This window comes from Chelonia mydas, chromosome 1 (assembly GCF_015237465.2).
Source record: "Chelonia mydas isolate rCheMyd1 chromosome 1, rCheMyd1.pri.v2, whole genome shotgun sequence".
Lineage (NCBI taxonomy): Eukaryota > Metazoa > Chordata > Testudines > Cheloniidae > Chelonia > Chelonia mydas.
Window position 1 is genome coordinate 42,383,034 of NC_057849.1, and position 12,778 is coordinate 42,395,811.

The following is a 12,778-nucleotide window of genomic DNA, read 5'->3' on the forward strand; positions in this document are numbered from 1 at the left end:
AAACGCCTAAAGCACAATTTGCAATAACATGCCTGGTGAGCACTGTTCCCTCTCAGCTGTGCGCGTGTGCCCGCGCACAAAGATCCTAAACCCCGCGCACATGGCGAAACACCGCGCACACAAAAAATGAAATACTACATCGGAACCAGGCCAACATATCATTTACGGGCGACTTTTGACATTGTTCACCTGCCATCTATCAACACAGCCAGATTCTACTAGCTGGCAAGGGGGGGAAAGGGAAAGGAGGGCAATGAATCGTACCCCTCCCCTCCAGCATTTCGAACGTGGAACGTTGAGCACGTCGGGACGGTCAGGACCCCCACATCTCCTTGTAGTCTGTTCATTTGGCTGTGTACAAACTCAAGTATGTGTGAATAAGTCAAAATGCCTGGCTGTAGTTGCTAAGGAACTGCAAAGATTTCCCAGAAATGAACTAAGGTAAGTGTTGTTTTCGTGACTGAAATCTTTCAAAGGCATTGGACTTCATACATTTACTCATGATGTTTTACCATTTCCCCACGTTTTTTTTCTGCAGATACATGGATGTGATCGGAGCTATGCACAAACTTCTGGTATCCTGATCTGAATGATCTCCCATTTGCCCTTTTGTCGCGTCACGCTGTAAAGCGCATTGAAATAGTAGCTATATAATAAAAGTATAATTTTAAATAAACCAATCTGGCAAAAAATCAATCCAAAATGTCACTGTCTAGAGGTCTAAAGCGTAAAAGAACAGCGACTTCATTTAAATCTGGATGGCTGGATGAGACTATAGAGACAGTTACACCGAAGTCACATAGTGTAATGCTTGTTAAACTTCGTGAAATATTCACATATGATGAGGACAACAGAGTGGTTTGTGTATATTGTCGAGATGCCAGAGCTTCAGGACAATTTTCAACAGGAAGAATGTGGAACGATGTATGGAAGTTGGATTTCTTAAAGCGTCATCGGTCAAGTAAGTTTCATATAGATGGTGTAACAAGACTTAGAAACAAAAACCCTTCCTTATGGAGTGGATTGCTTAGCATGATTCTTGAAAGTCCAGCTGAAAAGCAGAGGAGGCAAATTAATTTTGAACGCAAGTGCTCAAACCCAGAAGAAATTCAAGGTACTTATTGACAGTGTGTTGTTGGCCATTAAATGAACAGCTCAATGCTTTCTGTTCAGGATATTAATGACCATATGGAAAAGTATGTGCACATACCAGCGAGTTGGGAAGTAAAAATTATGCTTTTGAATTCTTGAAATTTATCAAACTGCATTGTCCAAAATGACCTCATGCATGAAATAGCATTGCAATGTTTCATACTCTAGTTGTTGATGAAAGCACTGATATATCCATTAAACAGATACTGGATACTCTACTTTTAAATATAGAATCCATAAATTCTGCCACAACTATAAAACTTCGTTTGGTGGTCTACTACAATTGCAAGAATGTGATGCTGTTTTCAATAGTGTCTGCAATCAAAGAGTTTTATAAAGAACACCAACTTGATCTAATGAAAATGATGATGTTCACATCTGATGGTTGCCTCTGTGATGTTGGGCAAATTCAATGGCGTGGTGGCTCAGCTGAAATGTGATATTCCACACTTAGTCCAAGCAACATTTGCGTTGCACACCGGGAAGACTTGGGGATTTCCGATGCATGGAAAGAGGTCAACTGATAAGAGACATCAAACCCTTAATGAGAACTGTCTACGTGATGTTCTGTGGTCATCCAGGAGAAATGCAAATTTCAGGAAATAGTGGATCCTTCTGAATGTGAGTCAGTGGCTTTCAGGCCACTCAAATGAAGTGCGCTGGTATCTAGGCACTTTGCCACTTCAAGCAATTATTCACAACTATAATCCTCTTCTGGAATATTTTGAGCAAGACGCAAGATACTGACCTGGTTTCTAAATACTGCCACAAAAAAGCTGAATACCATGAAATACCGAATAACATTAGAAGTTTTGAATGATGTTTTGTCAGAGCTGGCTTCACTATCCACACTGCTACAGAAACGGGCACTTACACCTCTTGAAGCATTTTCACCTTGCCCAAAGTAAACTGAACAAGATCAGAAGACAGTACCTTGGAGATTCAGTCTTATGGAGTGACAAAGTTAAGGCTCTCTTAGATATGAGCTCTCAAGAAAATAATGAAATTGATAACCAGTTCCATAATAACTTTCATAAACATCTTGTGTGCACATTTGGCAGACAGGTTTCCAGAGGATGAAGTCCAGGAGTGGTCCGCTTTTGATTCTGCAGCAATAGTTAAGTGTGACTTCAATTTTTGAAATTCATCAGGTCAAATCCCTATGTTCAAAATACAAAGACTTTCTTGCTGAAGAGATTATTATAGTCAGTCAGTACAATGACTTCAAGTTTGCAGTAGCTGAAACAATCAAAAGCCAATTGGTTTTAAGTTTCCCGGATATGGTGACATTTGCTCACCAAAATGAACAGTTTCAGGATCTTGCAGAGTTGATGGATATTGGAGGAACATTCCTAGCATCAAGTGCAGAATGTGAGTGTGGCTTTAGCTTAATGAACACTCTAAAAACAAACTACGGAATCATTTACAAGTAGATCATTTGGACCTGCTGATGTGTATTAAGAGTTACCAGCTGGATGGAGGACTAATAGATCTGGACAGAGTTTATATTGAATGGGCAAATGAAAAAGATTGCAGGGAAAAACAGTAAAGTTAGTTTAGCAGTCTTTGACATTTTGACCAATAAGGAAATTAAAATGCATTTGTAATTACATATCTTATTCTTGGCTGATAATCATGTATTGATATTTTTTAGGAACATTTTAAATTTAAAACACAAACTCTTGTTTTTCTTTTTTTACTTATGATGTCTCTATCTGAAAACCCATATAAATTGACATAATGGCATACTTATTAAATTGTCTTTATTCTATGTTTATCAAAATCTTTTCGGACATGTGTATAGAATGAAAGGTGAAAGTGGACACCAACAGGCAGAAGCCTATGGACTGATAATGATCAAGATTAATATGTGCTTGATATATGATCATGATTCTCAAAAAAAGATCATAAAATGTAATGCTTGAAACTAACTTCTGCTTCATGAAGAATGGTTAAATTTCCTTTTTCTAAGTATTTAAAAATTACATTTACAAAATAACATGGTGTAAAACTATTATCACAAATTTCAAATTAAAACTTTTTAAATGTATAAGCATTTTACTTGCTTGGGCGCATTTGCCTCATGGCGCACAAATTTGAACTCTGCTTCAAAAATTTGCACAGAAGAAATTTTGTGCACACATGGCCTGTCAAAAATTAGAGGGAACATTGCCTGTGAGGGAAGTGTCTTCCTAACTTGAGGCAATAAAAGCTTTATGTCCTAAAGGATGAGACTTATTATGCCATATACATTTTTATCCTAGCTCATGTAACTGTTTATTTTTATATAAATGTCATATCCTTTTTAAAATTTGAATAAGCTCTCTACCTTGATAATATCTTGTGGGAGTGAGTTCCACAGATTATTGAGTTACATTTGTTGCCTTTCAGTTTTACTTGGTGTCTGTTTCTTCATGTAGCATGAGAGAGGGAAAATGGGCACATCTGAATTACCTTCTCTTTATCCTCATTTTATGCCTCTTGTTCATTTCCTCTTCACATTAGTACTACTTAAATCTTTTAAATCTTTCCTCATATGGGAATCATTCCATAATTCTCCAGACTTTTGTTACTTCTGCTATAACCTACATTTCGATATCATCTTTATTTTTGTATTCCTACCCATTCAAAAATATTTCCCAAAATTGTGGAAATTAAAAACTAATTTCTTTGCACAAATTAGTTGTTGGGGTAAGTAACCAGCTCTTGCAATATTCAGATTTAATAAATGCCATCACCTTCTCCTGATTCACAGAGGTCTTGCAGCTTTTCCAGCACTCCCACAATTGTGTTGGGAACTGTTGGTTAAATAGGAGATAGTTAAATTACTAAAATTCTTAGTGGGTAATGAACATTTCAAGCCCTTGTTCTCTGTGTCCATTAACCAGCCCCCTGTTGTATTTACCAACACAGCTTTTAAACCTTTGAAGATTTGTCCTCTCTTCAGCAATTAACTTTGTTCACCTTAGCTATGCACCTTAATATCAAAGTGTTCCTTTCCTGTTTTTGTAAATGAATAAGTGCCCAAATACTGCATTCGTCCCAGGTTCTGCACATTCACATGACCAGCTGAATTAAAAAACAGACAGCTCAATAATTCTACCATAAGCTGCTAGTAATGAAGCAGCTGGAGTCCCTGAAGTCCTTTATCATTGAAATGCTCAGTGGTTTCTCAAATAAAGTGGATGACTCAGTATTACTTATAGAAGTAAGGGAGATTATTAGCAGTGGAAGACACATTTGAACTTGCTGAAAAGATGGCTTTTGTCTCTAGAAACACCAACTCTCAGTAATAATTAAGCTCCCAGAAGTCTCTCCTTATTCACACATTCAGTGTTTGAATAGCTTGCTATTGCTTGTTAATCCCTGCAGGAATGCGGCTTTGGATATGGGGAGGATGCACAGTGCATGACATGCAGGCTAAACAGATTCAAGGAGGACTGGGGATTTCAGAAGTGCAAACCTTGTCTGGACTGTGCAGTAGTTAACCGGTTTCAGAAGTCCAACTGTTCTGCCACCAGCAATGCAGTGTGTGGGGATTGCTTACCAGGGTGAGTCAATTTCTGTAGATGAAACTTGAAATACAAAATTTAAAACAATTTGCATTAATATTTATTTGTTTGTGTGATCTGGAGAAATGAGTACATAATTGGGAGTCAGAAAATCCAGAGTACTAATTCTGACATTGTCAACAATTTAGTGTATGGCCCTGAGCAAATCACTTCACTTTTCTATCTGTTTTCCCACTTGTAAGATGGGGATAATAATACTTACCCACCTACCTCACAGGAGTATTGTGAGGAGTAGTTCATCAATGTCTGTACAGTGTTTTGAATACAAAGTGCGATAAAATGCTAAGTATTATTATTACTGTTGTTATTTCTTAAAGAAATCAACATCTGATTAGACATTTCCAAGCTGCAAATAAGTTCCAATTTGACTTCTTCCTCTTACCTCTCCAAACGAATTTAAAAATTATTATAAATATATTATCACCCCAACACTGAAGTAAAAATATTTTTGAAATTCTGAGGAAGTCTCTTTAATCTTGAAATTTTATTTGTGGGTTAACCCTAACATGTCTCATTATCACTGTGATATTTATGATATATTTTTTTGCTTCTGAAAAATATTAAATATGTTTAGTCATCAGGTTTTTACATCCTAAGACTTGGTAATAGGGAGCTAAATTCTGTGCTCATTGTGCATGCTGTATTCCTTACTTTGAATGGGATGTCACCCACCACTAAAGGCACAATTTGGTCCTATGAATGCATATAGTCACTAATATTGATATCATTTACAGAGTGTACTATGAATTACCTGCAGTGGTTTAATGTAAGTGAGAAAGAACTAGATCTATATATTTTCTTATCATGATTGAAAGTTGATACTCATTTCTAGTTCTAATTCCCATGGTCTCTAGAAATAGGATTTCTATAGGATTTAAATAGGTTGTGTTAACTAGAGTACCCATTTGAAAATCTTACCAAGAAGGAGTAAAACTTACTATTTATATGTATATGCATTGTGCTTTAAAAAGTAATAAAGCTACAGATTCCCTGCCCAAGAAGTTTTCAATCTACAGCAGCAAAGAATGAAAAAATGGGGGAATGTTGAAAAATAATGGCTACAACAGTGAGAGATTGAATTATACTTATAAGACCTGATCCCTTGAAATGAGTTGAAAGAGTCCTGTTAACTTGAGTGACTTGGGTTGGGGCCCATCTTGTTTGTGCCTGATTCCCCCCCCTCCCTAATACAGTATAGCTTGAGGCAGTGTCTGGAGTGAGGTTTGATAAGTTATAAGTGGTCATTATAGCAACTGAGAATGTTAATCATTTATGCCCTGATTCTGCAAAGACTTGTTTACATGCTCAAGTTTACACACTGTGAGTTGTTCCACTGAGATCAATGCAGTTTCTCTGTGTAAAGTTGAGTGCATGTATAGGTCTTTGCAGGATCACAGTGCTATTTCTTATGGTGTGCAGATTCATTCCATAGCTACCATCAGGTCTAGATTGTTAGGACTATTGGGCATGAATTTATGAACATATGATTTATCTTCTTCAACACTGGCCAAAATATTTGTTTGCTTACCACCGCTACCCCTAGGCCACTGCACATCCTTGATTATTCATATTTAATATTTTTAACTCAAGACTGGTGGTGATGGCTTGTGCTCAGTCCTCCTTATTCTTACACTAAGTTGATGAATCAGTGAGTGTGATCTTGGTGGTTGTCAACTGTTGAACATTAAGGGATCTGGACAAAATTCACGGAGAATTGGTCAAATAAATGAACAGATCAATTCATCAACATGGCATCAGTGTTGGGAATCTCCTTTTAACTAAGCAAGTGACAAACTGGGACTTATGGTTATTTCACAGACCTTGCTGAGTTTGTCTCATCTTCTTAGTCCCACACTATCAATCTGTCTCATCCATTTGTAAAACTAGATTGTAAGATATCTGTGGCAGGGGCTGTTTTTGTGATTTGTTTTTACAGCACCTAGTACCTCAGGATCCTGATCAATGATTGGTGACCCTAGGCATTACCATAATAAATACAATAAATAATTGCCAAGGACTAAGTCACCATTTTATTCCTTCTTGGCAATTGTATAGCAATTCAGATCATTGTCTTACCTGTGAGTCATGTATTTTATTCCATCACTAAAGGGCTCCTAATTAGGCTTTCACACATACCCATACCAACTACAGGCAGTTTTTTAGCACCTCTGGGATGTGGGCTACCTGTGCCTTTGAGAGAGTGGGCAAACTTTTACCTCTATCCCTACTCTGTCTCCAGTGAATCCAGAAGTGAGTTTTCTTCCTCTAGGAACACTTAGCAATGCCTAAGCAACAACAATTCCAGTTGTTTAAATAATATGAGATATATTCAATAGAGAAAATAAAGAGAGAGGAATTAAGCATAATAAAAAATGGCGAATTTAAAGACTATGAAAAGCATAACTAGCCAAATGGTTTAGCCTATGATTAAGGAGAATTAAGTTTTGCATCTCAGCAATGGTCTGTACTGCAGTTGCATCCTGGCTTTTAACATCCTTCTATTCTATCTAATGTGTGCTTCCCCTGTTCATATCACAGCATCATACTAGTTTGTTGAGCGGTTGATATATTTTATTTTAATGGGTTCATCGATAATGGTTTTTTTAAATATTAAAAAATGTCTGATTTGTAGGCAATCACGTGATCACCAACTTGGTGCCAGTACAATCAGTACTTTGTGTTATTTTAGATAGATCATAAGTATGCTAGTCACATCAAAGTAAACATTTAATCCAGGAAGTTGCTCTGAAGAAACCACAACTTACATGATTCAAACCTAGTACAAGGCTTGAAACAAAACTAAATAAGTTGTTGAGGTGTTATATGCTGTTATACTCTGGCACAGGTTATTTTAAAACCAAAGTCTCAAAAGCATGTTAGGAAGTTCTCATATAGCCTCTGCTACTTCTCTTATCTGTCTTAAGATTGTATCCTGATGCCCATCACCGTAGCTAGCATCTGAGCACTGTGCACAAAATCAATAGCAAAGTTCCTAAAGTCTCATTCAGGAGTTTTTTCTTTGTTTATTTTTTGTTCATTTGTTCCTCCACATAGCCATCCCTGTTGTTTGCTGACCCCAGCCATCTAACTTACTCCTCATGCCCTATGTTTCAACCCTGTGTATTGCCTCGCCTTGCTTTACTTAGCTTATAGATTCATAGATATTAAGATCAGAAGGGACCATTATGATCATCTAGTCTGACCTCCTGCACAATGCAGGCCACAGAATCTCACCCACCCACTCCTGCGATAAACCTCTCACCGATGTCTGAGCTATTGAAGTCCTCAAATCATGGTTTAAAGACTTCAAGGAGCAGAGAATCCCCCAGCAAGTGACCCGTGCCCCATGCTTTGTTTGTGAATAAGCTCTAACATGGGTGACAGATTCAAGTTGTAGATTTATCTTATTTTATTTGTACCATGCCCACAGATGTGCTAAATGCCTCATAAATAAATAGACAGGTCCCTGCCCCCAAAAGCTTACAGTCTAGAATTTAAATATGATATGAGTGACAGCACAAAAGGGAATGGAGTGAGGGTGAAACATGGATCATAGGGTGACTTGGCTACTTCACATTCATTCTTTGATGAGTTTTGTAACATAAACATCCTCCTAGTTCATTTCTTGTACAGTTCACAACAGAATTGTGTTTGAGAGAATCATCTTGCTTTTCTGAAGGTTTTGCATGTTCTTCTTCAGGTGCTTGCTCATGTCCATTCCCATGTATGTGTGCACACACTGTGTACACCATTGCCGAACGGTTTTTCTGAGTGGTATATTTTGTGTCGTTTCCAGTGCCCCCTGGAGTCATGCCTTCATGATGCTGTATATAGGAGCCTGCCGCCCCCTCACTTCCTTCTTTCCGCCTGTGACAATCGCTGGAACTGCTTGTTTTTGCTCTGCAAGTTCTCTCCCCAGTGGACTTCTTTGTATTTTTTCCTGTAAATAGTTATAAAATGTTAGTAGTCAGTGTTTGCAGTTAGTTAATAGTTGTTTGTCTAGAGTAGGACCCTGCTTAATGGGGTTCTTTCCACCCCGGCATTGGGGCATGCCTCAGTCTCCAGGGTTTAAGTTGTGCAAGGCTTGCCACAAGCCTATGCCTCTCAGTGATGCCCACTCAACCAAAGTGTTTGGGCGAATCCCACCTGCGTGATCATTGCAGGATCTGTAGAGGATTTAAGCCCCAGACTCAAAAGGAAAGGGAGCAGAGACTTAAGTTCCTCCTGATGGAGGTGTCTCTTCATCCCTCGGAGCCGGGTCACCCCTACTCGGCCCTGAGCACTTCTGCCTCTTTGAGGAGTGTGCCAGCTTCCATGAGGGACAGGCACCGCAGCCCAGCCTCCTCGGCACTGAGAAGAGACTCCTCGTCAGCGTCGCATGGCTCCCAGCACTTCCACAGTTCACCAGTATAGTGGAAGTCCGTGCAGGAGAGCATCCAGCGCTGCTCCCATTTTCCAGTACTGCGCAAGAAACAGCGTAAAACAGACAAGGGGCACTCCTCTACCCCAAAGCCTGCCAGTCATAAGGACTCTGGCAGAGTGAGATCCACCCAGGGCCACTCTGGCTCAATGACTGCTGCTGTGGCACCATTGACTCCAGCCCAGAGAGAGAGCTGTCAAGTCCAGTGCTATTGGAGTCTCTCCCGACAGAGAGCCATAGGAGTGCAGGGCTGGCGCTCCTGTCCGCAACTAAGGTGTTCCAGGCAACACGGGATCTGATGCCCCTCCCAGTAACATCATCTAGACACGAGCCAGCACCAGAGGCAAGGACAATTGTGGTACTGATGCCCCAGGTGCCATCCAAAGGAAAGCCGGCAATAAGGCAGCAGCATCGGTCTCCCCCAGCCCAGCACCGCTTGCAGGCAACATCCGGCACCGCCCCGCCGTCATCTCGCATAGTGAATCCTTGGCATCAGACTCAGAGCCTGAGTCCTATACCTCAAGAAGGAGCCGGAATCGGTTGCACCAACTGTACTGAATGGATGATATGAACCAAGGATTCCCACCTACAGGCTGGCCAGCACAATGGCAAATGCCAGTGCAATGGCCCTTTTGGTCTCCGTGGGCTTTTCATCAGGTCCAAGGAACTCAGTCAAGGAGGCCCTATTTGGTGGCCTCGGAGAATAAAGCCCCGCCACCACCACCTCTTCTAGCGATGCTGGGATTGGACCAAGGCACCAAGCCAGGTACCATGCTTCAGGGACCAGTATCAAGGGACCCATCAGAAGCAAATGGACAAGAACAAAGACCGGTACTGGTCCTAGGATCCTCTTTCCTCCTCACCGGACAAGGTGGGTGCAGGAACCTCAAGGGCACTCACTTGAGTTGACCACAAGGCCCATCAGGAGCTGCTAAAGAGGGTTGCCCAAACCTGTCGATCCACGTGAAGGAAGTTTCAGAGTCCTCCCACACCTTGGTGGACATTTTGGTAGCCCTGCCCTGAATAGTGCCATTTTAGAACCAGTCAAGGCATGTGGTAGACTCCATCCTCTCTGCACCCTACGGCAAAGAGGGTGGAGAGAAAATACTTTGTTCCACTGAAGGGGTTTGAATATCTTTACATTCCTCCCCTCCTGGGTACCTAGTAGTCTCAGAAGCAAATGAGCAAGGGTGACAAGGGCAGCGGGGTCCCCAAAGCTGGACCTCTTTGGCAGGAATATCTATGCTACAAGGGGGCTCCAGCTTCACCTTGCAAATCAACAGGTGCTCCTTAGCCAATACGATTTTAATACTAGGGCAATGACAAAGTTATTGCCCCAGGAGTCCAGAGCAGAATTCTTAGCCTTGGTCAAGGAGGGTAGGGCGGTGGCCAAGGCGTCCCTGCAGGTGTCTCTGGACGTAGCCATCTCAGCAGTTGTTTTGCGAAGATCCTCTTGGCTACAGGCCTTGGGCCTCCCTCATGATGTGCCTCAGACTATCTAAGCCCTGCCTTTTGAAGGCACAGTGCTATTTTCTGAGCAAACAGATGCTAAGCTGCACAGCTTGAAGGACTCCAGGGCTGTGCTGAAATCTTTGGATCTGCACACCTTGGCCCCGCTGAGAAAACATTTCAAACCGCAACCATTACCTTGGTTCTACCAGTCACAACCGAGGCAGGACTATGGTAGGAAGCAATGCAGGAATTACAAAAGGAGGCCTCCTCCCCAACCTTCCTTAACCCAGGGATCTGGGCCCACCAGGCAGTTGGCTAGTGCCAAGCAGGCGTTTTGAGGGTGCACCCAAGGATGGCTTATCAGAGCTATACCTGGATCCACTATCTTTGTGGACCAGCTATCCCACTTCTATCGGGGCATGGGCCCATATCACCTCAAACTGCTGCGTGCTACGCAGGTAGGACTAGGATATACTCTGGAATTCAGTTCTTCCCCTCCTCGCCCTCCCTCCCCGTCCCTCTTCAGGGACCCTTCTCACAAGCAACTTCTAATTGAGGAGGTGCGAATGCTCGTGCAAGTGGTAGCAGTAGAGGAGGTTCTTCTGGAGTTAAGGGGAAGGGGGTTTACTCCTGATATTTCCTAATCCCCAATGGCAGTCTCAGACTCATTCTGGATCTTCAAAACTTCAACAAATTCATGAAGAAGCTGAAGTACCACATGGTCTCCCTGGCCTCCATTATCCCTCTTTAGATCCAGGAGACTGGTATGTCACCCTCAACCTGAAGGATGCATATTTTCACATATCCATAGTACCAGACCACAGACAATTCCTGCGATTCGTTGTGGGGCAGGTGCACTACCAGTTCACAGTATTGCCTTTCAGCCTATATATGGCCCCTCAGGTCTTCACAAAGTGCCTCGTGGTAGTTGCGGCCTTTCTGAGAAAACAAAGAGTACAGGTGTATCCCTACCTCGATGACTGGCTGGTCAGAGGCTGGTCCAGAGGTCAGGTGGAAGCACACATTCAATTAATATTGTCAACCTTCCAGAGGTTAGGCCTGTTGTTGAATGCACAAAAGTTGACCCTTATCCCCATCTAAAGGCTTGAGTTCATAGGGCCCGTTCTTGACTCAATCCAGGCCAAGACCTTCTTACCAGAAGCCAGGTTACAGACACTGAGCTCAATCATAGAGAACCTCAGGAAACATCCCACTACCACTGTGAGGACCTGCCCAAAGCTCCTGGGGCACATGGCATAGTGCACATATGTGGTAAAGCACATGAGTTTGAGACTCAGACTGCTTCAGGCCTGGCGAGCGACAGTGTACCAGTCAGGCCAGGACTGCCTGGATAAAGTGCTCACACTTCAATGCTCTCCTCTTGTGGTTGCCCCCAGAGGTGGTTTGCGCAGGCGTTCCATTCAGGAGACCAAAACCGTCGATGTCTCTAGTCACCAATGCTTCCGAACTGGAACGGGGAGCTCATCCAGGGGCCCTCAGGACACAAGGCTCCTGGTTTCAGGAGGAGCTCATGCTACACATCAATGTGAAAGAGAACTCATATTGGTGTGCATTGCTTGCCAAATGTTCCAGCCCCACTTAGAAGGCAAGTATATGTTGGTGCTTACAGACAACACAACAGCGATGTTCTATATCAGGGGTCAGCAACCTGCGGCACGTGTGCCAAAGATGGCACGCGAGCTGATTTTTACTGGCACACTGCTGCCAGCCAGGGTCCTGGCCGCTGGCCCCGCTCAGCCCGCTGCCTGTCTGGGTGAACAGAACCCCAGGCTGGCATCAGGCTGAGCGGGGCCGGTGGCTGGGACCCCGGCTGGCAGGAGCCACCGGACAGAACCACAGACCAGCGGCAGGCTGAGCCGCTCAACCTGCCATCGGTCTGGGGTTCTGTCTGCCAGCCCCGCTCAGCCCACGGATGGTCTGGAGTTCCTGCCGCTGGCCCCTTGCCAGCCGGGGTCCCAGCCAGCTGCCCCACTCAGCCTGCTGCTGGTCTGGGGTTCCAGCCACCCAGCCCCCTGCCAGCCAGGATCCGTGCCTCCGCCCCGGCTCAGCCCTCCTGCTGGTTTGGGGTACCGGCAGCCAGCCCAGGGCTCTGCTCCTGGCCTGGGTCCAGAGCTCTGCAGCCCTTATCAAAAATTGCACTACAATTAGCTTAAAAACTTGA

At 42.9% G+C, this 12,778-nt stretch overlaps 1 protein-coding gene across 12 annotated transcripts in view; it reads left to right on the forward strand.

Annotated features, from left to right (window-relative positions):
- TNFRSF19 (TNF receptor superfamily member 19) overlaps nt 1-12,778 on the forward strand; it is a 124,677-nt gene that overhangs the window by 47,342 nt on the left and 64,557 nt on the right. For all 12 annotated transcript variants that reach the window (XM_043530840.1, XM_043530810.1, XM_043530814.1 and 9 more), the window contains one exon: nt 4,525-4,703. In XM_043530840.1, the coding sequence (XP_043386775.1) occupies nt 4,525-4,703 (179 nt within the window). The remainder of the gene's footprint in view (nt 1-4,524; nt 4,704-12,778) is intronic.